The sequence below is a fragment of the Asterias rubens genome, chromosome 3 (assembly GCF_902459465.1).
Source record: "Asterias rubens chromosome 3, eAstRub1.3, whole genome shotgun sequence".
In the NCBI taxonomy this organism is placed as follows: domain Eukaryota; kingdom Metazoa; phylum Echinodermata; class Asteroidea; order Forcipulatida; family Asteriidae; genus Asterias; species Asterias rubens.
The window spans coordinates 18,345,208-18,371,324 of NC_047064.1; the positions used below are offsets into that span (position 1 = coordinate 18,345,208).

The window sequence follows — 26,117 nt, forward strand, 5'->3', positions numbered from 1 at the left end:
ACGTTGTACATGCTAAAATAATGACATTGTTTTACTCATTTCTCAAAAAACTACAGCTGCTCAGCAAGTTAGTAATATTTGAAGGGAAGCTTTTTACTATTGTTATCTTCAAACCATGTAAGTTTAGTGTATATCTGTATGTGGACATTGTGTTTTTTTTTGTACAAAAAGTACCCAAACAAGTTGTTGCATTTGAGTGCCACAAAAAAGACGTATAATAATTGATAAGGCACGCCCCCTTTTGGAGTGGGTTGGATTGTCATAATTGCTGATATTATTTCTTTAGATCAATAAAATGTACAATACTTTGTGCAGCGTTGGGATGCTCGCAAAACTGATGCTACAACACTGTCTTTTGTTAAAGGCACTGGACACTAAACTAATAGTAATTACTAAAAAATAACTGTTAGCATAAAAACTGACTTAGCGGAGAGCTGCTGGTAGTACAAAACATTGTGAGAAACGGCTCCATCTGAAGTAATATAATTATGAGAAAGAGGTAATTTCTCTATAAAAGAATAAAAGACTTCTGAAAGCACACCAATTTGTGCCAACAAATGTGTTTTCTCTTTCATTATTCTCTTGCAATTTCGATGACCAATTGAGTCGACATTTTCACAGATTTGTCATTTCTATGCATATGTTGGGATACACTAAAGTGAGAATAATGGCCTTTATCCTTATATTATTACCAAAGGTGTCCAGTGCCTTTAAGATATCTGATAGTATCGAAGAACCTGCTGCATTTGACATGCTGTCTGCATATAAGTCACGATAGGTACAAAATAATTGATATTATATTCTTTTTAAGTCAATATATTGTACACTTAAGGCAAAACTGCTACTATAGTGCTCACTACCTCTGCATAGACAATATACAATTGATAATTTTTAGGCAAACTGTTTTTGTATACACACACTTGGCAATATAAGAAAAGAAAACAAAACTATTTCCATATTTAAAATAATATACCTTATAATTTAAAATGGTAATCTGATATTTGTGTACATATCATCCTCGATCTAAAACGAAAATGTCTGACTTTAAATGTGCTTATAAACAGTAAAAACATACATGTATTAATATACTGCAATAAACCATGCAGCGAGGCATAACATCGTTGGGTAATATCTGTGATAAAAGACTCTAACTTTAGTCAGTTTTTGCATAAAAGTTGTTGGTCTTATTATGTGCTGTAAACAAATTGTTTTCATGCATAGAGAGACATATTTTAGTGTTGTCAATTACATGGCTTTATGAGAAGATATTACTTAATTGGTCAAAGTTGTTTTGTTTGATTCGTAAACAAAATTTTCTAATTGTTTAGTTTCTATGGTCCATTTTCATACATTATTAAAATAATATACTCATTGTTTGGCAAAACAAAAATCTAAAGCTTATGAAAATGTTAGGGTTTCAATCTACAGCTATTTTGTTTATTGCACTTATTTATAATTATTTATACAAATTGTCTAAAAACGCGTATTTACAGTTCACAGCGAAAAAATTGTATTAACAAGTTCCGGATGCTATTTTTTGTACCGAAACATAAAATGAAGTTCGTACATTTTTTTTGATGGGGCATGACTAAACACATTATAAAAGGAGTCATAGCAAAATAGCAAAAGACATGGTAAAGCATTGCTTGTAAAAAGTATTCATTGTGTGTGTCGTCCCCCCCCCCTCTCCCCCAATAAAACAAGTATCTTTCAAATACATCGCTGAAAATACTTTGGAAGTTTCCGTCTGCGACAGTGTCAGGAATTCAGCCTATAATAAACATTGAACCTAACCATTGTTATCCTGTGCAATGTTTTTTTTTTTTTAATGGATTCCAGTTATATTATAATTTCCCAAACTAATTTTAAACCAAGTTGCAAATTGCCTCCACTTTGGTGTCGAATTAGTTATTCGCCCTATATTCAACTAAAACATATATACATTTCTATTTAACAAGTATAGTAGCCATGGTGTAACAGGGCAGCCTGGATTAGCCCGGCACTTGTATATCCACAATTCGTTGGGAATGCAAGCAAACAAGTTATTACAACAATGTCTATTAAAAATAAGTGTAGGAAAGACTGCACGTTGTGAAGTTGTGTATTTGTTTGTTTAGTGTCATAAAAAACACGTTGTTGTCGTTGCCAGGGCTTTTCTTCAATTCTGTATTGGATACTTTGTGTTCTTTAAACGTGGGGTCCCAACCAGCCTACATTGTGCAGAACACTGAATATTGTTGCAAACGTACAAATGAAGTAGTCTAGATTCACATTTCGTGTTCGTTTGTTACCAACGTTACAGCATACAGGTCCGGAGCGTCGTAAAACTGTTTACGAAGAAGGGTTTCTTTTTTTTTACCGGGTTGGCCTGACCTGTTCTCTAGAAGTAAGGGTATTTTGGCAAGGGACACACACATTGACAATAGGGATGGGGCACATTGGCAACTGCAAGGGAGGCAAGTTGACAATTGAGATGGAGGGGCACATTGGCAAGAGAGGCATACAGGCAAGGTATGGTGGGGCAGATTGACAATGGCAAGGGAGGCACATTGACAAATGAGATGGAGGGGGCACTTTGACAAGGGTTGAAGGGGCACATCGGCAAGGGATGGAGGCGGGCACATTGGCAAGGGTTGGAGGGGCACATTCTTGAGCATCAAAGAATACACGCCAGAACTCGATCCATAAATTCACCCAGACCCCTGTCTATACTACAGTAATGGTGTGGGTGTCGTTGTGGCCCGGGTTCTGTTCACCCTCTGCCCACGTAATAAGCTCCGTGAAGCGCGCCTCCACGCAGTGAGCAGTTAGTCTGGCCTCCGGGTCTCCGTCCCAGCAATCCTCAACTGTGCCGGCGACCAGCTGCATGCCCTGTGAGGAAGTCATTCAGAGAAATCAGTTACGTGAACTCAAATAAAAATCTTTAAAGGCACTGGGCACCTTTGGTTGTTCTCAATGACTAGTATTCTCACTTGGTGTATCCCAACATGAGCATACAATAACAAATCTGTTAAAATGTTGACTCAACTGGTTATCAAAGTTGTAAAATATATTAAAAGAAAAAGCACCCTTGTTTTACAAACTTGTGTGCTTTCGGATGCACGATAAAAAGACATCTGGCCTGAAGTCTTTCATTATTTAAAGTAACTTTTTATGCTGACAATTATTTTGAGTAACAACAAATAGTGTCCAGTGCCTTTAATTTAAAAACAAATCAAAGCAAAGGTGTCTACCTAACTTTGAGAAACAACCACGTTTTGTATAATAAAGTGCTTCTTTGCAAGAACAATGCCCGGCCGCCCAAATGGGACATTCCCGCCTATCCGAGCCTGAACATGACGTCACACTTCGAGGCCCATGATTTACGCCAGAGATCTGCTGTTGAGCCCACGTACATAAATCACTGACCTCGCATCATTTCGCATGGCCTTTATGAGGTTCGCAGTTAAATCCAACGTACATATTGTGTTTACATAAACCGTACTAGGACAGGGGACCATAGCGGAACATCTGACGTCACACTTCGAGGCCCGCGAGTAACGCCAGAGAGTGGTCTCTAGCCTATAGGTCAATCCCCGTCCATAATCACCTTTCACCTTAATTCATATACAGACGACTGCAAGTGCAGCTGCCAAACATCACCTCGGACCAATCAAAACACAGATACAGAAAGCTTACGTCACTGCATGTTTATCCAATGACATCATTGTATCCAATGAAATCACTGATTCTGAAAAGCAAGTACCTGTCTTTATCCTGGAGGATAAAAGCCAGGGGACGTGTCTAAGGGGACCAGTCTAGCCCGACATGGCCATAAACTCCTTACCGTGTTTTCATGCCATGAGGGCGGTATAACGGGTCTCTCCTTCTGCATTGCAACGACCGTCTTCATATCATCGACGCTCGCCCGTCCAGGGATAATATCGCTGAACGGTGTCCGGTGCTCCTCAGCAGCAGCCACTGTGAAGAAATAAAAAATAAAAACTTAATTGACTTTCTAATTGTTTTCATCATTACCAAGGGATCCTCAAAAGTGACTACGACCCCTTTAACCCATTGGTCTATAGATAACCAGTGTTAAAGAGACTATCAGTTGTGATGGGGGGGGGGGGGGTGGGCACAAACGCGCCGTTTGAACCCCCGGCCCTGGCGTACGCGACGGTAGATGGATTGGACATGACGTCACTGGCCGCCATCTTTAGTAAATTGATGCGCGTGCACGTTTCATCAACGATGGCGGCAAATGGGTCGGGTTGTTGGAACCACATGTTTCTTTAGAGCACAAAACCAGTTTACCCTATTACTGGAATAGGCTGTTCATTTTTTCGACAGACTGTCTGATGACTGAACTTTTTCAAACCTGCAGCAAAGTATCGGTTTGGTTGCGTTGGCAGCACTTGCTGTTATAAGAGGGCTTGTCGTGCTCTGTTGTCTTTCTCCAAGTTTGTCATGTCCCCTTTAATAAATCATTTACCCTTGATCCTTGAAAAAAGGAACCATTTTAATTATTGCATCCCGAATGATGTTTTTTAGACCTTACGAAACAAAACCAACCTCCGAAAGGAAATAACCACACTGAGTTTTATTGTACCGAAACTAACAACCTTTCCTGTGGCCCCATAAGTTCCATTCCATGTGAAGAAACAAAAAACACATAGCATTACGCAACTTCGACAGCACAGGGTTGCGTGATGTTTTTGGCTGCACCATTTCTGGCTTGCTTCCGATCACTTTAAAATTTCAATCTTCCTGTCTCGAATATATTCCAAGTTCAGGGTCACCGAGGTGAGGAGTTTGGGAAAACACAAACAACGGCCCGTGACGGCCGGGGGAGGAGCGGGTGGAGTCGGGGTGAATGAAGTGCAAAGTTGGTAGAAAACAACATTTCGATTCTTAGTCCATAGTGTGTGTAATGCATTGACGACGGCATAAAGCCTTGTGGACTTGTAGACTTGTGGACAAGTCGTTAAATGTCTGTCGCGGTGATAGCGTTCCGACTCTCCCCGCGATTCCTGCGGTATTTTACTACTGCTGTCACGACTACGGGAGTAGAAGTCGGCAACCAGCAGTTCACGCGAGATCAGTGATCTCGCCATAGCACAGCCACAACTCGACTATCTTATCACCGCGTGGGACCATTAACGACTTGTCCACAAGTCTACATCAAGCGTAGTCATGCAAGTTTCAAATCTTAAATCGCGAATTGCTTCATGTTTTACTCTATACTTGTCGGTGGCTTGTATGAGAAATGGTGGCGCAGTAGGTTGGGCCTGGGGATGCCGGCTGCGCAAAAATATTCTGAGGTTAGGCGATGTGTAACTGAAAATAACAACTGAAAGGACAAGTGCGTTTGGGATTGCGAGTTCTTTGAGCTTATGGTGTTGTACGCAAATACGAGGCAATCACACATAACACGTTCCCTGTTCTGATTGGCCTTACCATTGGAGTTACGGCGTCGTATGCAAATAAAGGGCATATCACTTTGTCCTTTTCCAGTTATGATTGGCCTTACCATTAGACACGTGACACCTGGCGGCAATTTCCCAAACGATAAGACCCAGCGAGTAGACGTCCATCTGCTTGAATGACTCCACGTCGTGTAAGTTGACTTTACTCTCCAGTGCCTCTGGCGACATGTAGCGCGGGGTACCAGCCTGATTATGCAAATAAGTCACATGATTTATTGAAACTCAGATACCTTACTTGAATGTTTGTCATTCATGTAGCAGTATCCAATAGATTGGGAAAGAGAGAAATCATTCATATCATAGCGCTATTTCTGTGATTATGGAGTCATCCAAATAAGCAAATTGAAACAAAATGGAAGTTCTGATGTCCGCCATTTCGTCCACAGTGTGCGTGGTTCCCGATTCGGTAAACTAACACAGGCTGAAGGAATTGATTCAAAAGAGGGCGTTATCAGACAAAACTTCTGAATTGGGCTTGGACAAAGTAGACCGGAGTCTCTTCTTGAAAAATCGGCATTCTGAATTGAGTTTTATTCTGCAGTGAGGTTAGACTTGAAATCGAGTCGGTGGCTTTGTATATTCCGACAACTACGCACTCTGCTCGCCACTGGCGAGTTTTCTTTGGGTAGGGTTTGTCAATATACTTTGTTTGTCAATAAATATTTTGTCAAGTCTACTGGAGGAATGCAGTGGGGAATTATAAGAACAAATACTCACCTCTTTGAGCATTTCTACTTACCTGTCCGCTGTTTGCCAGCTGATCGATGGACAATGTGGGATCGAGGTGAATAGCCAAACCAAAGTCTGCTACTGCACACGTCCCGTCATCCTTCACCAACACATTGGAGCTCTTCAGATCCCGGTGCGCCACCGGTATCTTATGGAGTCCGGCCGGACCGTAGACGTCCGCGTGTAGGTGCGCAACACCCCGGGCCGTGGTCCCCGCGAGACGGCACAACTCCTGCCAGCTCACGGTGTGGTGTTTCAGGTACTGGTAGAGGCAGCCTTTTTGATAGTAGCGCGTCACCAGCCAGAACTGGCGCTGGGAATCGTAGCTGCCCTGCCGAACTTCGGCCGCGATGAACTCCACCACGTTGTCGTGTTTCAGCATCACGGTAGCGTCTGTGAAGAGTTCTTTCTCCACGTTCCACGATCCCGAGTCGACCTCGTGGAAGATCTTCACGGCTACCGACATCTCCGTGTGCACGTCGCCGTGCTTCATATCAGCCTTCCACACGGCACCGAAACGCCCTCTACCGATGACATTGCTCAGCGTTATTGGCAGGTAGTTCCCGCGCATGTGCACGGGGCTCTCGGGCGGGGTGTCTTGACCTATGACCTTGACGTCACTGTCCTCGGTGGTCAGATCGAGGCTGGTGCTCTCTGTATTGCTAGTGGGAGGGTTGACCTTACGGTCATTTTTGCGGCGTTTGACATAGGTGTAGGCGACAGCAATTCCTACAGTCGTTATAGCCACGAGGACCAACAACCCTCCAATGATGCCAACCAGGTGGGCGACATTTATTCCTTTGCCTCCACCGCCATCTGTACAACAAAGACAAACACCCCCCAAAAATACAACCCAAAATGGAGAACACGATTAAGCGTTAGTATTGGTGGTCTCTTAAAAACAACTCAACAATCAGAATTCCTAGTAGAACAACAATGTGTGAGTGTGCCACTCCTAAGTAAAGCGTGCGGAATGTCAGTATTATAAAAACAGAAGTCGTGAGCGTGCAAACATGCTAGAATGGTATGGATGAAAATGAACAACTACTTTGATTTTTTTTTCCCAATATTTGTTTGGTTACATGTTTTGATCCAGTTATATATCAGTAAGGGTTAGATGTGTTACATGTTAGTTGAGGTAATCAGGAAAGCATCTGGTTCAGTCATGAACCAGATTGGTCAATCAAAAACACACACACACACAAAATGTATACAAACACTTTATCTCACACAAAATGGCGCCCGTACACTTATTTTTCCCCACTGCTAGTTACTCTTGACATGTGGTTCTATTCTTCTTTAATGATTTTCTGGCCGACAAATCATACCTGCGTCATTAACCTCTTTGGTTGAGGGTTTTACGGACGGCGTCTTCTGCTCCAAGTCCGGTCGAGTTGGTTTGGCCGTACTCCCCGAGACACCCGAGGTGGGGAAATCGGGTTGTTTGGACCCCGGAAGGTAGATGGCGTCGTTGCAGTAGTCGTGGGTACATATGCACGAGTGATCGGGGAACCAACCCTCTTCGTCGACGGTCCCGCAGAAGTGCGTGGTAATGTCACTCTCACGGAGCGGCACGGCTATTTCGTAGCACATTAGAGCAGCTGAGAGCTGCGTTCTTCCCTCACTATCCGTGGCGTTCCCGGAGGGAGACCATGTGGTCACCGAGCAGTACGAGTCCTCCGTTTTGCAGGGGACTTTCTTCTCGCATCGACTACGGCAGATTTGACGGTCCATGTCGCAGTCCATGATTGTCTCCTCGCAGTTGAAGCAGTGGCCTGCCCCGTCGGCCAAGAGGCCGAATCCAACACAGACCATAACTACAGAAACGAACGAAAGCAAAATAGTCGTTATTTTTTATTAGTTCCTACTATTTGGTTTTATATTAGACGTTGGTTTGACGTGAGAAATGAAAAACAAAACTAGAAAGCTGTACCAAGAGTAAAATGTTGAGATACCCGAGGAATCCACAGTTATTTTATGTATGTAGCCAAAGACGTATGCACATCGTAAACAAAACACGTATCATCATAAAGTACAGGCTTGTCTTGGAAAGGAAAACATAGTCCGTAGGCTTTAGAAGGCCGTGATCGCTACCGGTTTTTATAGGTCATGGGGATGTCTTCATACAAACGATGATTCATAGTCTAGCCTATGTGTCATGACCAACAAAGATACACACATTTAGAATTATTTTAACCGTGTGTTTAAGGGAATCAGGTCGCTCCACCAGACTTTGACCAATTGTGGTGCATTGCCAAAATGAGGGACAATAGAACGCTAGGTGGCGCTGCTGAAATACTAGACTGGTCTCCAGTCTTTATCTGGAATGATAAAGACGTTCACTAGTTTACAAACCCATGTTTTTCATTGGAAAGGCTACATGCAACAGGCGTCACTACCAAGCTAAAAGTAATAGTGTTTGCACAAACACAAGGTCAAAAAGTTACATTTTGGCAGGAACCGGTATAGGTTTTAAAGGCCGATATCTGGCGTTGGCATGCACCTCGAAGTGTGACGTTTAGATGTTCGGGCTACTGACATACACGCTTTCATTTTGATGATCATTGCCCATGCCTGTATCAGACAAAGTAATGTCCATAGTTTACGCAGTTCTAAGTATACCAATATTTCTATAGACCTTTATCGCAAATGCTCAGTACGCGCGGAGCATGCGTTGAATGAGATGCATTCTGGTCAAGCTAAAGACCAAGGGCTAACTATTGAATGAGGTGCATGCTGGTCTACTAGCGATCGAAATTTATCGCTAGCTGTAGACTATCATGCATCACATTCAATGCCTAACGCGTGCGTACCGAGTATCAATTTGCGAAAAGGTCTATGAAGAAGGAGTTAAGATGCACTCTGCTGCCACCTAGCGTTATCAAAAGTCCCCACTTGTTATAGGCATTAATAACAACAATGACCTGCCCCAATTTCTCATTGCCACGTCAATGTGTGACATGCAATCCAAAATAGCTGTGCATGAACCGACAGTCGTGCCAAATTCTAGGCCAGTAAGAGGAAACTGACCTAGATAGATTTTATGATTATTGTTCAGATTTATACCACAAGGAAACCACAGCATACGTATGATTGTATGTGCTCACTTCCGGGACAACACTAATTGGCCTTTTTGAAGTATGGTGGACACTAGAAGAGTGCACTGTTAGGATTAGGTGCATTTTTAAGACAACTTTTCCCAAACTCAACAGGCGTCATTATGGCTTGTTGCTCTGTTGTTGGGGTGGGGTGGTTGTGGTGTGTGCAATGCATACGAAGTGTGGACATGAGAACCGTATAGAGGTCCACACAAGGCAAGGTTTTAAAACACTACGTGGACTTACACACGTCCACACAGGGTTTTCATACCAGTGTTGACGGATAAGATTGTCCTTAAAGTGTAAACAAAGGAATGTCCACACAGTGGCTGCGGAAGATCAGTGTGTGTGTGTCCCCAGATTCGGAACCTTATGGAGACCAATGACAAAACCCCAAAAGGGAAAACAAAAGGTATCCAATAGGGGAATTCTAACAACTGGATTGCTCCACATGGTGTACAAAGTCTATGGGGAGTTTTAAGATCTGTGTCATACCTTGCCCATAGAGTTTCTCTCAACCAATCAGAACAAGCATAGTCTAAACTTGATTTTAAAACTGAAAAACAAAGGCAGTTAATTAAGATCTGGCGACAGAAAGGTAATTCTGTTTATTTAAAGAACAAAACGCAATTCAACCTATAGGCAATCCACAAGACAATTTGAACACATCCGATCCCCGATAAGGTTTTCTTATTTTCCCATTTCTTCGGACATCCTGTTTGTCAGGAAGGAGAGTCATCAATCCCACTCTGTGCAGACATTGTGTGGTGATCAGGTGGTTTTTATTTATAGCTAAAAGCGTTTAGGAAACATCGGGACAATTGGACTATTTTCAATCTGAAGCTAGACCACCTTTGTCATTTGATTGGTAGAACATGCGTGACGTGTTTGTCATTTGATTGGTGGAACAAGCGTCACATGTGTCATTTGATTGAATGATGCGTCACATGTGTCATTTGATTGGTGCGTCACGTGTGTCATTTGATCGGTGGAACATGCGTCACGTGTGTTATTTGATTGAAGGGACACGCGTCAAGTGTTATTTATACTATAATTTGCCAAGGTACTGTTCCCATAATTGAAGAGTCCTATAGTGGTCGGCACATAGCAACGCCATACAAGCCCCTTGCCTTTGCTGCCATCGTTGATGAAACGTTCATGCGTGAAATGCTATTATTTGACTGAGACTTTATGGCCTTTTTTTTAAACCACAGTTCGTCTCCAGATTCGGCTCATCCTAGCTTGGCCCCGCGGTTGTATTGACAATTCGTGCTTGCTTTGCGTATACGTACTCAGGGCGTCAGACGAGAGAACCTATCCCGGTATAATTGACAGAAATACAGTAAAAACCAAATATAACTCGTTACTCTCCAAATGTACAAGAGTGGAAAACACCACTCTTTACATTTCGAGCTGTCCCTCATATGGCTCTTTAAAAAGAGTGGTGGTTATTTCACTCTTTTAAAGGGGTTTCACTCCAGGACAGAGTGAAAAATTACTCAAAAAGATGCAAACTTCAATCTAAAAGAGTGGAACACCACTCGAAAAAGAGTTGTCCTTCATATGGCTCTTGAAAGAGTGCCTTTTCACTCTTTTACATTAAGAGAGTAGGGTGGGGCGTGACAGGCAATGACTGATCAAAGTACGATTGCAAGCAGGTTTTCAAGCGAATTGATTTCGATTGACACCCAAACTCTTTTCTGGATTTTATCGCTGCGATAAACGCATATAAGGGCTCGCCCTAATTCTTTCAGATTATTGTCGGGGTTTTTAAGGAAACTAAAAGGTCAAGGTGGGTCACCAGTCCCACCGAGCTAGTCTGCCGGCATTGGATTTAAATTCACGTTAAGAAAACAACCTAAACGCACGAGCAGAAGCCTGTTGTCTCCCTCTTTACACTGAGGTATATGTAGACTCGAGACACCGTGAACCTGCAAAGGTTCGCAAACTTTCTGTATGGCGTTCCAGGCATGAAAACAGCCACTTGGTTTGTGACCTAACCGTCGATCGCAAGCCGTTCGAACCCCCGTTGCCGAATGTCATTTAAAAAAAAAGGTTTTTCGTAAAAAAAATAGTTTGTTGAAGCAGTTCGTTTTCATTGTTCAATTCAATTCATTTCAATTAGGTTTATTATAAACTTTATACAAGTCTAATATTTTATCAGTTACGGAATTTACATTATTTTACTGTGCAATACTTTGCTTGCTTAGCACAAATTTTGTCTGGTCCAGACTTTTATTGTCATTATTTTCCGCGCCTTGAGGCGGATTCTTCCTGCTATTGTTTTTGCGCTTTATAGTTGTCTCTTTATTATTATTATCATTATTACATTTCAGTTTTCGTTTTCATATAAAAAAGACACTGTATGAGTACGCAGAAAACGTTGTTCGGATGCAAGGGCATGTATTATGTGGGGTCGATTTCACAGAGAGCAAGGCTGATCTTTTCCACGAAACAAATCGTAATTGCCAAGCAAAGTGATGTGATGTCACAATACAACATGGTGATACTGACAACTCAACTCAAGATGAATCTATAGTTCTTTGTGACTGAAGACGAGTCAAGGGACTTACTCAAACTGGTTAGGGAGGAGTTGGTCTTGGACTTGGACTTGTACTCAGACAACAGGGACTCGACTACAACATTGGGTGCGTTCGTTTAGCTTCCCAGGGTCGACCCCGGTGTGTCGCGTTTTTTTTTCACAGGACGAATATGTGCAGATAATTACCCACGTTCGTCCTGGAAAAAAAACCGCCACACACCGGGGTCGACCCAGGGAAGCTAAACGAACGCACCCAACATTGATGTTAGACTGGGCTCCTGTCTTTATCCGCAAGGATCAGGTCCCTGCTCTCAGATCCAGTAATTCCATTGGATACAATATTGGATAAACGTGCACAGTGACATAGACCTTTTCGCAAATACTGGGGCGCGTGCGTAAAGCTTGGAATTAGGTGCATTGTGGTCTAGCTGGTATTCAAATTTGAATAATATCTATCCCACAATGCACCTCATTCAACAGTCTGCGCTTGCGCATTGGTATTTGCGATAAGGTCTATGAGCTCCCCATGCCCAAACAGTACACTGCTGTCACGTCCGCAATATAATTTGACTGCGTATCTAGCTCTATGTGATATGAATGTAGGGCAAAGGTGAAAGTACAAGCCGATTTGGAGGCAGGTCTCTGGAGTTATTCACGAGCCTCGAAGTGTGACGTCAGATGTTCAAGTTACTTGCAATTTTTCTTCTTTCATCGTGTACACACAATGTTGTGTTTTAGCCAGAACTGAACACATTCTTTGGCATTGTGTTGAATACTTCAGCGAACAATGACGTGCGGAGACTCCCGGGGGTTGGTGAAGTTTTCATTACTCCTGTTATTGAGGTCTGGAGGTTCTTTTACCAGACTTTGACTCGGGTTCAGTTCAGGTTTTCACTGCGGACATGACTTTCTAAAGCCGGCTCCACCTTGCGTTCAGGAAACTTTGTAGGATCATTGATCAACTTTATTGTATACAGCATGAGTAACTTGAATTGGCACCTTCTTATATCACGTAATAAACACCGAATCGCAAGGGTGTGCTGAGGACAACGGCATGTTGATTAAGTTCATTGGGTACCAGCCAGGGGGTTAGTGTTTGGCTCGGGGCCTGCCGAATGTCTTTCTGACCAAAGTGATAGGATCATTTCTCGAGACTCAGGAGAGTGAATGATGTGTTTTCTTTGATTGATGGATGTATACAAGGTTATAAGTATTGACGTACATGGCAATCGCGTGTGTCTCGTGGCAATAAACCGACATAATCTGATAGTATCTCTTGAAGGAAATGTGCTGGTTGATCTTGGTTGCAAGACCTTCGCCCTTTGCTTTCAACCGAATTGATAGCGGTTCGTTTTGATAAACCGCCCTCTGTCGGCTGTAGTTCGTAGATGATAGAGCGCAGTAAGTCTTGAATGAAGACTAGGAGGTCGTTTCCATTCAAAACTCATTGCCGGTTTGTGTGAGACTAGCTTGCAGGTCGTTGCTGTTCCGTCCAAACTTGACCATCGTCAAAATCTGGTGCGATTGCCAAGTTCGTGCGGAACAAATGTTTATATTTTTGGTGTATACACATTGTAATCAACATAGTCGAGTATCTTTACGGAACGTTAACCCTGTACGGAAAGTAATGACCTTTATAAATCGGAATTGTATTGTTTTCGTTTTGATACAAGGAAATGATTCCATAAACACAGGGGGTCTTAAATCTGTAAAATATCGTGTGGCACGATGACAATAAATCAACATCGAGTTGAGGGGGTTTCCTGACGCTTTTATTTCCTGGATTTGTTTGCTCTTGTGACGTTTTGACTCTGCTTGGATAACAAGAGTGTATAAAGAAGGCCAGGAACAATGAACCCGGGGAAAAAACGCGTGGGATGGTAATAGATCCACTTTTCAGGAAAAACTTTGTTTAAAGACACTGGACACTATTGGTAAAAAAATTTCAAAGACCAGTCATCTCACTCGGTGTATCTCAAGATGTGCATAACATAACCAACCAGCAGTGAAAATTTGAGCTCAATATTGGTCGTGGCGAAAACACCCTTGTCACACAAAGTTGTGTGATTTCAGATGCTTGATTTTGTACATTTGCTAATTGCTCATGGTTCGATGTATATTGATGGATTAATTTTTTGTTGTATTTTTTAATATTTCTATTTTGTGGGTTTAGGCCCTATATATTATATCTAGGTCTGTTGTTTCTAACGTTTTGTCGGTTACTATTCGGTTTAATAGTTATTTGCCTCTATGATTTTAATTGGTCTGGTTTCTGTTTAGCCTTTTAGTTTTTATTGTTAGGCGCATAGAGGAATCTTTTATTCATAATGCGCCTTATAAATGTTGTTTATTATTATTATTATTGATTTCGAGACCTCAAATTCTAAAGCTGAGGTCTCGAAATCAAATTCGTGGAAAATTACTTCTGTCTCGAAAACTACATCACTTCAGAGGGAGCCATTTCTCACAATGTTTTATACTATCAACCTCTCCCTATTACTCGTTAACAAGTAAGGAATGCTAATAATTATTTTGAGTAATTACCAATAGGTGTTCCCTGCCTTTAACCATTGTAAAAAATAAAAACAATACTATCTTGATTTGTATGTTGTAAACCACAAGTCATCCTGAAACATAATCTTAGACTAGTTTGGTTGACAAAAAAATGATGCCGCTTCATTGAACGATTTCCCTTAGAAGAGATGCTCCGCAAAATGTATCACACTCTAAAAACTAAAGAGTTGAATCCAACACTTGCATGAGTTCGGTGAGTGACTACACTTTGAAAGAGTTGAATCCAGCATTTTGTATGTCAAATCAAGCATTTTAAAGGCAGTGGACACTATTGGTAATTACTCAAAATAATTATTAGAATAAAACCTTTCTTGATGACAAGTAATGGGGAGAGGTTGGTGGTATAAAACATTGTGAGAAACTGCTCCGTCTGAAGTGCCATAGTTTGGGAGTAAAAAAGTAATCTAAACGCACACAACTTCGTGTGTGAGTGAGAAGGGTGTTTTTTTCTTCCATTATTATCTCGCAACTTTGATGACCGATTGAGCTCAAAGTTTCACAGGTAAGTTATTTTATGCATATGTTGAGATACACCAACTGTGAAGGCTAATCTTTCGCAATTACCAATAGTGTCCCTTGCCTTTAAAGCATTCGGTCAACCATTTAAGTGCCTGTTTAACGTTTAAAAAACCGATCCAACAATTCAAAGGACATTTTTCGAGAAATGTTGAAATAACACTTAAATTGTTGAATTAACCCTTTTTGCGTTGGATACATAATTTAAAATGCTAGATTTAACAAACAATTCATCATGATTTGCTTCTCATCTGCATGATCCTCCCCCTTGTTTCCTGTTTGGTTGGGGGTTTTTTTAGAGAGAAAAAACAAGATGGCTGCCATAGTATTTGTAAAGTTGAATTAATCTGAAGAGTTAAGTTAAATCTGAAATTCTTTGAAGGCACTGAACACGTTTGGTAATATTGTCAAAGACCAGTCTTCTCACTTGGTGTATCCCAAAAAAAGCATAAAATAAAAATTTGGGACCAGTTGGTCATCGAAGTTGCGAGAAAAAACACCATTGTTAGACGAATTTGTGTGCTTTCAGATAGGAATAAAAGACTTCTGGCTAGAAGACTTTTAAAAATTTCAGTGAGAAATTACTTCTTTCTCAAAATCTACGCTTCTTCAGAGGGCGCCGTTTCTCACAATGTTATATACTATCAACAGCTCTCCAACCCTTGTAGAAAAGCATCATTACACAGCTGAAACTTTCACGTGTGACTTTTATTGTATCGTTCGTTACAAGTGTGCCTATTAATCAGCATAACATTGACTAAACCAATCTATTACCTTTCCATAATGTGCATTGCGCTGCACGTTTGTTTGTTGATGGTTCTGGATGTATTTTTAAATCCATTTAGTTTCCTTCTTCCGTGGTTCGTGGAGGATTCTTGCAAACTGTGGGTCAAACTTCAATTTGGATGAAAGGTTATACGAAAAACTCTGCGCATCTCCGAATTGGCACGATGGCACACTGCCATTATATACTGCAAAACGGAATTGTTTTTGCCTTATATCAATTGTATGACGTCATCTTATCATAAAGGGGGTGGTATTATATTTAAGTTAACTATATATATACATTTTTTTTCTCTGAAGAATGGAACGAATTTTACAGACGATAGGGGCCTACTGTACATGCAAATTATTATCATTTTCTATGATGGACGTGGATACCGACGATCCATTTGTAGTTTTTAACTATGTAACAAACGTAAATTTGCATGCAATACCTTAACCAAAAGCTTGTGACTTTCTTGAATCTAATACAAACAGTTATATCCTTTTTCAAATTTAAATCTAATTTTACGGGGTCAAATCCGCAAAAAAAAACGGACCCTTCTCACTGTTTCTACATACCGGTATCAGTAACAATCCTCCGGAGAAATATCATCTGAAATACTGGTACACTCAAAATAGCATGAAGTGCCAAGATTTGTTTTTTCTGAAACCGAGAGAAGCTTGCAGGGTTTCTACATGCACAAAATTGCTGACAATGACTCGATGAAAAAAAAACCTCTTCAGGTTAAAGGCAGTGGACACTATTGGTAATTACTCAAAATAATTATTACAATAAAACCTTAATTGGTAACAAGTAATGGGGAGAGGTTGATGGTATAAAACGTTGTGAGATACGGCTCCCTCTGAAGTGCCATAGTTTTCGAGAAAGAAGTAATTTTCCACGAATTTGATTTCGAGACCTCAGATTTAGAACTTGAGGTCTCGAAATCAACCATCTCAACGCGCACAACTTCGTGTTACAAGGGTGTTTTTTCTTTCATTATTATCTCGCAAGTTCGATGACCGATTGAGCTCAAGTTTTCACAGGTTTGTTATTTTATGCATATGTTGAGATACACCAACTGTGAAGGCTAGTCTTGACAATTACCAATAGTGTCCACTGCCTTTAACATTCGCCATTATAATTGCTAAAATCTTTATTGATAGATGTTACACATCATGGAATATCAACTAATTATTCGTAGTATTTTACCCATCACCGACGTGCTGTGTAAGCACTGTACATTCCAGTCCTGTGAGCACCTTGAAAACCCAGTGACATAGTTGGGTAAGATTCGAACCCACGATATTTGCCAAACAAGATGTCTTATATACAAATAGACGCCCGAGCGTGCCCGTGGTGAGGCTGTTGAAAATCTTTTACAACTTTGTTTTTAAATCTGAATCATCGATCAACTCATCCAAAAAAAACAACAGTGCAACACCTTTAATTAGTGTGACTGTGGAAGACTGTGACTAAGCTCCAGCGTTGCAGGTGATATAGACAATAAGTTAAAGGGTAACTTCCCCCCCCTTTATAAATGAAAGCTTATTAGTGACTCAATGATACGAAGACAATGTAAATAGTTGACTTCGTTTAATATTTTGCTCTGTAATGGGAGGTTTGCAATTATGTACGCTAAAGGGTGGCATCTTGTTGTGTAATTAGTAAATATTTACGCATCCCTCCCGGACATGATTTTGTTTAATACAACATCAACTATAATGTGCTCTGTGTTGGTATTTGTAAATCGTCGACCGGGTGTCTCAATTATACAGCGTTTAGATTTATAGATGAATTGAACACAGGCAATGATGTATAATGAAAGTTCTAATTTGAAAATAAGTTGAAACTGGAACGACAGTTCCACTCTTAAATCTAACCACTTTGGCAATTGTCAAAGACCAGTATTATCACTTTGTGTTTCATAACATGCTTAAAGGATTCGGGTACTTTTTCAAATATTTATTAGCATAAAACCTTACTTGGTAACGAGTAATGGGGAGAGGTTGGTAGTATAAAACATTGTGAGAAACGGCTCCCTCTGAAGTGGAGTAGTTTTCGAGACAGAAGTTATTTTCCACGAATTTGACTTCGAGACCTCAGATTTAGAATTTGAGGTCTCGAAATCAAACATCTGAAAGCACACAACTTCGTGTGACAAGAGTGGTTTTTCTTTCATTATAATATCTCGCAACTTCGACCACCGATTGAGCTCAAATTTTCACAGGATTGTTATTTTATGCATATGTTGAGATACACCAAGTGAGAAGACTGGTCTTTGACAATTACCAATAGTGTCCACTGTCTTTAATATCAAACATGTGAAATTTGGACTGAATCAGTCATCGAAGTTGCAAGACAACGAATGGGGAAAAAACCTTGTTGCACAACTTTATGTGGTTTCAGATGCACAATAAAAGGTTTCAGTTGAAGCCTTTAATTAATTGAGTGAAAAATTATACATCTTTCTTAAAAACTGTGTTACGTCAGAGGAAGCCGTTTCTCGCAATGTTTTCTACTATCAAGGGCTCTCCATTGCTCATTTATACCATTGCACGTTACCAATAGCGTCCAGTGCCTCTAAAGAGTGCGGTCAGTGACAACTCTATACAAATGGCGAAGTTAAATGGACATTGTCAAAACTAAATCTGACATTCTACAGTAAAGGAAAGTTATTTCTCTATAACGGTATCAACGGTTGAACAACCCGAAATGTGTTTTGTTTCCCGAAACTGCACACGTTCGTGCGCAGTTGGCATTCGTTTAGTTAAAAGCATCCTGCGAAACTATTTCGTCTGAATTAAGTGCACACCGTTGATTAGAAATCAAAACAAGTATGCTGAAAAATCCGAGTCTCCTATTTTGGGGATTCAAATTTCCGTGGTGTTGTTATTGCTGCCGCAGTCAGCGGTTGGTACCCGCGGCTGCCACCTCGCTAATGAGATGGATTTGACGTTCTTGTGATTTTAAGGGATCTTAATTTCAAAAAAAAGATGTTGGTGTTGCGTTGCTTATTATGTGACATTCATTATTTACACTACATAAATAACAAACCTGATGTACTTGTCGGTGTAACTGTCATCATGAAATAAATGTAGTATTGAATTAATCCAATTTATTTAATTGAAAAAACAGTGACTATCGTTTGCTGTTTTCTTGACAAGGCATTACCTTCAACTGAAACTTTATACGTGATAATTTTGCTTACAAATCAGCATTAAAGGCAGTGGACACTATTGGTAATTACTCAAAATAATTATTAGCAAAAAAACTTTTTTGTGACGAGTAATGGGGATAGGTTGATGGTATAAAACATTGTGAGAACCGGCACCCTACACACAGAGGAAAGATTACACAACTTGTGTAAAATATTACCTGTTTTAGATGTAGTGGGCGAACACCATAACTATTAGGTAAAACTTTACCCAACAGGCGTTGGGTAATATCTTGCTTAATAGCTGTGTAAAAGTTTACATAAATATTGGGTAGTTTTCTTTACTGAATTGTTGGGTAAACCCACTCATGTAAAATATTACTTAATTGTGACGTAAGACTTTACCGCTTTACAATGTAAATAGTTGTGTAAAACTTTACATCAATATTGGGTATTTTTTTTTACTGAATTGCTGGGTATAAATCCACTCATGTAAAATAATTACTCAATTTTGAAGTATAGATTTTACCGATTTTTAATGTAAACTGTGTGCCTTTAAAACTGGTAATAATATACACAATGCTTGTGTTGAATACTAGCAAAGTGTTATTTCATGGAGTTTAGGGCTGTAATAAATGGACACATCATAAATACTGAGACTTGGCGACTACAACATGAATTTCAAGATAACAACTTTTTAATAAAAATTTAATGGTAATAATATTAACAATCCAAAACATCACATGTGCAAAATGGGGTTTTCTGTATGTTTCATAATCAGTCAACAATTTCAGTGAATTTAAAAAATTACAAAAAATCTACCTAATTGGCAAGGTCAGAATAAATACTTCCAGGCTAACACAGTTTAAACTGTAAGGTTGTTCCATAAATCAAAACTATCACAACTATCACATCTCTTATGATTTTGATACTTTATTGCAAACAATTTGTGCAAGAACTTCTTTAACTACAATGCTTCTGGAATGGTCAAATTACATTAATTGGCAAGGTCAGAATAAATACTTCCAGGCTAACACAGCTTAAAGAAGAACTCCAAGGTCAAATTCAATTTTGGGTTTGAACAATTTGTATGGGGAATTATTGGTTTATCCTAATTGTCGCTAAGCAATCAAAACGGTGTTGAATTTGACATTTTGACAAATTTGACAAAAACTGGAAGGGTATTGAATACAAATTTGAATTTGACCTTTGAGTTCCTATTTAAACTGTAAGGTTGTTCCATAAATCCAAACTATCACAACTATCACATCTCTTATGATTTTGATACGTATTTGCAAACATTCACTGCACCACCCGAGTTTCTGAAAACCAATTTTTCAAGATTCTTGCAGTAAACAACTGGAATCGTAGTTCAATTTTTAACAGATAGCTTAATATTTATGCACAATTTTTTACCCTTTTGGTAATGTTTGTATAAAAGTACAAGCTCCCATTGGGAACAATAATCAGCTCTCGAATATTTTTTTGTAAGGATAAAATGGACACAATAGCTTTTCAAGGCTTTTATCTGGCTCAATGCTCATACTAATTAAATGCGAAGGCGTTAGTTTTCGACAATATCATCAATCATTAATGATGAATAAATACAGTTTCCTTTGTGCTTACTAATTAGTATGAGCTAAATTATTTCATCGAAGCTAATGACGATGAAATAATTTAGCTCATACCAATTAGTAAACACAAAGGAAACTGTATTTATTCATCATTAATATTAATATTGTCGAAAACTAACGCCTTCGTATTTAATTAGTTTGAGCATTGAGTCAGATTAAAGCCTTGAAAAGCTATTGTGTCTTTTATCCTTCCAAAAAAATATTCGAGAGCCGATTATTTTTCCTAATGGGAGCTTGACTTTTATACAAACATTACCGAAGGGTAAAAAATTGTGCATAAATATTAAGCTATCTTTTAAAAATTGAACTACGATTCCAGTTATTTACTGCAAGAATCTTGAAAAATTGGTTTTCAGAAACTCGGGCGGTGCAGGGACTAGAGGGTTAACTACAATGCTTCTGGAATGGTCAAATTACATTAATTGGCAAGGTCAGAATAAATACTTCCAGGCTAACACAGCTTAAAGAAGAACTCCAAGGTAAAAATTCAATTTTGGGTTTGAACAATTGTATGGGGAATTATTGGTTTATCCTCATTGTCGCTAAGCAATCAAAACGGCGTTGAATTTGACATTTTGACAAATTTGACAAAACTGGAAGGGTGTTGAATACAAATTTGAATTTGACCTTTGAGTTCCTATTTAAACTGTAAGGTTGTTCCATAAATCCAAACTATCACAACTATCACATCTCTTATGATTTTGATACGTATTTGCAAACATTTTGTGCAAGAACTTCTTTAACTACAATGCTTATGGAATGGTCAACATTAATCAGATGCATCATGAGATGAACAGTAAGCCCTGAACTCTCGAATAGTGCTGCTCTTCACACCGCCTTTGAGTTCAAACACAACCAATTCAATGAACTCCCAAACGCCAGAACACTCCTCCTGGTAGCTCAAGTCGAAGACAAAATGTGTTTTGAAACACACATCCAGTGCTTTCACAAGGGATGACTGTTCAAATGCATTTGCTCAAAAATTACGAACACTTGCTGTGGAGCCAGTGCAGACCCACCTAATATCAGCATGGTTGCGATCTGGTGTCCCTGTTGATGTCTTTCAAATACTGGTCCAAACTTGTGTTTTCCTGCATACAGGGGAATAATATTAAACACAATAGGTTAAATTTCAATGGGGGTGCAGTACAAATTGTATGACACGTGTATATTGTCTGTAATGAACTTAAAGTATTGTAATATTACAATTAAACCAATTTTGCTGTAAAATAATGATTTAATCTGATTGTCTTAAGGATGGGGTACACACAATGTCAGATTAAACCATTATTTTATATCAATAGTGGTTTAATTATCATATTACAACACTTATAGATCAATAGAGACAACGTTCCAGTACTGCAATGTATGTGCAATACAATTTGTACATGATGTACATGCACATAAATTTAAAAAAGTACAAATACAAATTGAAATAAAATAAAATAAATAAACAAATACATAGGGGCTTAAAAAATAAACAAATCAACAAAAGGTTCAATGATGGAGACTTGCAGTTCTGGAATAAGGTGATAGGATCCCAGGAGGAGAGATAATTTTGGTGCTATATATGCAATCCCACATAACAGTAGGCTACCTGAAAACTTTGATTTTTCTTGATCTTTATCTGATTTTCCTTTTTGTTCTTTTTCTTTCGTCCTTTTTTTTTGTGTGGGGGGGGGGGTGAGATTTCTTGAATAATTCCTTTAACAGGTTAAAATAAACAAAGGGTAGATGTGTTTGTGCGATTCCCCTCTCCCAGAATTTGCATTTTAAGTCAGTTGTATCATTTGTCAGTATCTTGTAAAGACAAAATGTTGAAAAGTTATTTGATTGTTCTTCTGAACAAATGAGAGATTAAAGTTAGCCCAATCATTGGCCTGATGCACCGTGGCTGTATGCAGTGGTGTGCTTTAACACAGTGGCGATGTACATGTGTACAATGGTCTTCAACGATGCATGCTGTACGTGTACTATGTGCACAATACGGGGACCATTGATCAGACCTACGTATGTATTTGTGATATTCAAGTCACTGTTCAAAAGTGTTGTCAGTCAAAATATGACGTTCAACTGTCCCTTTATCTGTGCTAACTCGTGCTAACGAGTCGTGTATAGTCTATCACTACAGATAATAACATCAATACAGAAATATGTTATAGTACTTACCTTCAAACGTCTCAACTAAATGAGGGAAGTTCCACTCAAGAAGGTTTTTTTTTCATGAGATCCATTTCGTTACGTTGTGGTACTGCAGAGCGCGACCCCAGCAGACAAGTCACACGCTGCGTATTTTGCACAATACTTGAGTAAAATATCGTGGTTTACTAAACACCATGTAAACTTTTACAACCAGTTCAGTAAAATTTGCATAATATGTGTTTAAAGTTGCTAAGTTATGTAAACTATTAGTTTTACTAACTATTTGAGTAGTTTTTTTATTTACACAAACATTTTGTTTAAATTTTTCATTAATTTTTACTTATGTTAAGTATTTTTTCACTTAACACATATTAACATAACTTTTTTTTACCATTCTTTTTCTGAGTGTAGCTCTTAAGTGCCATAGTTTTTGAGAAAGAAGTAATTTTCCACCAATTTGATTTCGAGACCTCAGATTTAGAACTTGAGGGCCCCAAGTCAACCATCTAAACGGACACAACTTCGTGTGACAAGGGTGTTTTTTTCTTTCATTGTTATCTCGCAAGTTTGATGACCGATTGAGCTCAAATTTTCACAGGTTTGTTATTTTATGCATATGTTGAGATACACCAACTGTGAAGGCTAGTCTTTGACAATTACCAATAGTGTCCACTGCCTTTAAAGACACTGGACATTATTGGGAATTGTCAAAGACCACCAGTCCTCTCACTTGGTGTGTCCATGTGCATAAAATAACAAACCTGTAAAAATTTGAGCTCAATATTGGTCGTTTAAGTTGCGAGATAAAATGAAAGAAAAAACACCCTTGTCACACGAAGTTGTGTGCTTTCAGATGCTTGATTTCGAGAGCTCAAATTCTAAATCTGAGGTCTCGAAATCAAATTCGTGGAAAATTACGTCTTTCTCAAAAACTATACGTTACTTCAGAGGGAGCCGTTTCTCACAATGTTTTATATTATCATTACTCGTTACCAAGTAAGGTTTTATGATAACAATCATTTTGAGTAATACCAATAGTGTCCACTGCCAACCAAACGATAACCCTATACATCAATCATGCTGCGGCCATAATTTGATCGACACAGTCAGAGAGAAAGTTTAAGGTAGGGAAATTTGTCAAAAAGACAAAATAATAAATTGGTAATGCATTACGGTTAAACAATTCATGTGAATAGGTATATTGAACCATGGTTGAACAACTCACTTTTGTTATTTCTTCGTGGAATTATCCATAATACTTTATGAAACACTTTTGCCTATAAATCAGCATTGAAAACCAAACGATATCCCAATTTTTAATCAATGCAGTCATAATGAAAGGAAAATTTATCAACACGATGATATCATTAGATGGAATGATATATGAAAACAAACAAGAAAGAGAAAGTTTAATTTCAGTTTCAATGAAAGTTCTTTTCATTATAAGCGTTTTGATCTTCTTTATTTTGTCGGTTAATTAAAGGCAGTGGACACTATTGGTAATTACTCAAAATAATTATTATCATAAAACCTTTCTTTAATACGATAAATGGGGAGAGATTGGTAGTATAAGACATTGTGAGACAGCTCCCTCTGAACTAAAGTAGTTTTCGAGAAAGAAGTAATTTTTTACGAACTTGATTTCGAGACCTCAGATTTAGAATTTGAGGTCTCGAAATCAAGCATCTGAAAGCATACAACTTCGTATGACCATGGTGCGTCAATTAAGGGTGATTTTGCTTTCGTTAATATCTCGCAACTTCGACGACCGATTGAGCTCAAATTTTCAGAGGTTTGTTATTTTGTGCATAATGCTGAGATACAGCAAGAGAGAAGACTAGTCTTTGACAATTACCAATAGTGTCCACTGTCTTTAAGGAGAATGGACAAGGAACTTAGGAAGTGTATTTCGTGCAGAGTTTGAGCTTTAAAAAAGGCTTTATGTCCGAAGCCTTTATATTAGATTTAACTAATTGAGTGAGAATTTACCTGATCTCAAAAACTATACGTTACCTTCAGAGGGAGTCGTTTCTCACAATGATTTTTAATCAACAACTCTCTCCATTGCTCGTTACCAAGTAAGTTTTTATGCTACAGGCTATTTTGAGTAAATTACCAATTGTGTCCAGGTGCTATTAGAACATTGGGGTATATAATATTATTGTATAGAAAATGAAAATTCTGCTGAAAGTTACAAAACTTACCGAAAACATGCAGTAAGAGGCAAACAGCCACAGGCGGTTTTCCTGACCTCCTTAATGTATCCGGATACAAAAGACCCATTGTTTTTTGTAATTAATCCAAATCCGGTGACCTAAAAAAAGATGAGTGACTGTTCGGGTTGTCGTGGGTCTTCACAAGTATTTAAGTATAGGTCATCATAGCAAACAGCAGCATTTGAGAATGTTGCTCGTAAAGACTTCACTGTTCAAACATGTAGTACTGGATCCCAGTATTAAATCACAGAGTGGCTTGGCCACAACTTCTTTTGCTTGATTCTACCATGATTCTACCATAGAGAAAGTTTACACACAATTCACTCAGGCCGACAGCTACTCAGGTTTTTCATCAAAACTTTCAAGCAAATTGTTCCCACTCCAAGTTACTCACACCAGTCCCATTATTCATACTCATTGTTTTCCAGACGGACATCGTCTACCGTTTCCAAGTATCACAGCTTGATGTCACATTTTTTTTATGCGAGGAAAACTGACTTCGTCCTCAACAAGTTTCATTCCCGAACATCCATGAAATTCTCGACCACCTTGTATGTAGTATGTCTACGGGTCGAAAGTGAACTTACTCGATCGCTGTTTAATTTTCCAAGAGATCGCTCTAGCTCCCCATTCACACTTGGAACTAGATCATCGTTTTGTCCCCTTGTATGACTGACTACAACTTAACTAATGAAAACATACTATCGGAATAATGTAATGAATCACTCATTCTTAATTTCACGGCAATAGGATATACGCTCCATGGCTCCACAGTCTTATTCACCAACCACATACACAAGTCCAACTTTGACAGTGTCGGTATTCAATGGCACTACTGCCTATGTAACAGGTCAGTGCAGGCAGGCAAGTTTGTCAAACAAAATTGAGGGTTGGTGATGCATCGAGGTTAAACCATTCTAGCAAACAGGTAAATCACAATCCAATTTCGTTATTTCTTTGTAATACTAGGAACTATCCCCCATACCCAATAAAACACTTGTCTAATATATGACTTTAAATTGCATTTACTATTGTAATCAACAACATATTGATACCTTTCCCGCATTCTCAAGACGTGTTGATAAATAAATCTTCCCCCTATGTGGACTGTTCCATTTTCAGAGTGAAAATAATACATCTGACATCATATCCGTCTCAATCGGAAATTGTTTGATTATAACAATGCAAAGGTACTAGACCATATACGTTGTTTAATATAATGTTAAAGCAAATATAGATAATCATTTATCATAAAAAATAATTGATTGATTTAAA

General features: G+C 39.0%; 1 protein-coding gene across 1 annotated transcript; it reads right to left on the minus strand.

Annotated features, from left to right (window-relative positions):
- Positions 1–582: 582 nt before the first annotated feature.
- Positions 583–25,664, minus strand: LOC117288165 (TGF-beta receptor type-2-like). The gene is made up of 6 exons (XM_033768888.1): positions 24,831–25,664; positions 7,526–8,014; positions 6,208–7,013; positions 5,513–5,654; positions 3,827–3,960; positions 583–2,871 (listed from the first exon to the last, which is right to left on the minus strand). Exons 1-6 carry the CDS (start codon positions 24,907–24,909, stop codon positions 2,707–2,709), a joined length of 1,815 nt encoding a protein of 604 aa, XP_033624779.1. The 5' UTR covers positions 24,910–25,664; the 3' UTR covers positions 583–2,706.
- Between the last annotated feature and the right edge of the window lie 453 nt (positions 25,665–26,117).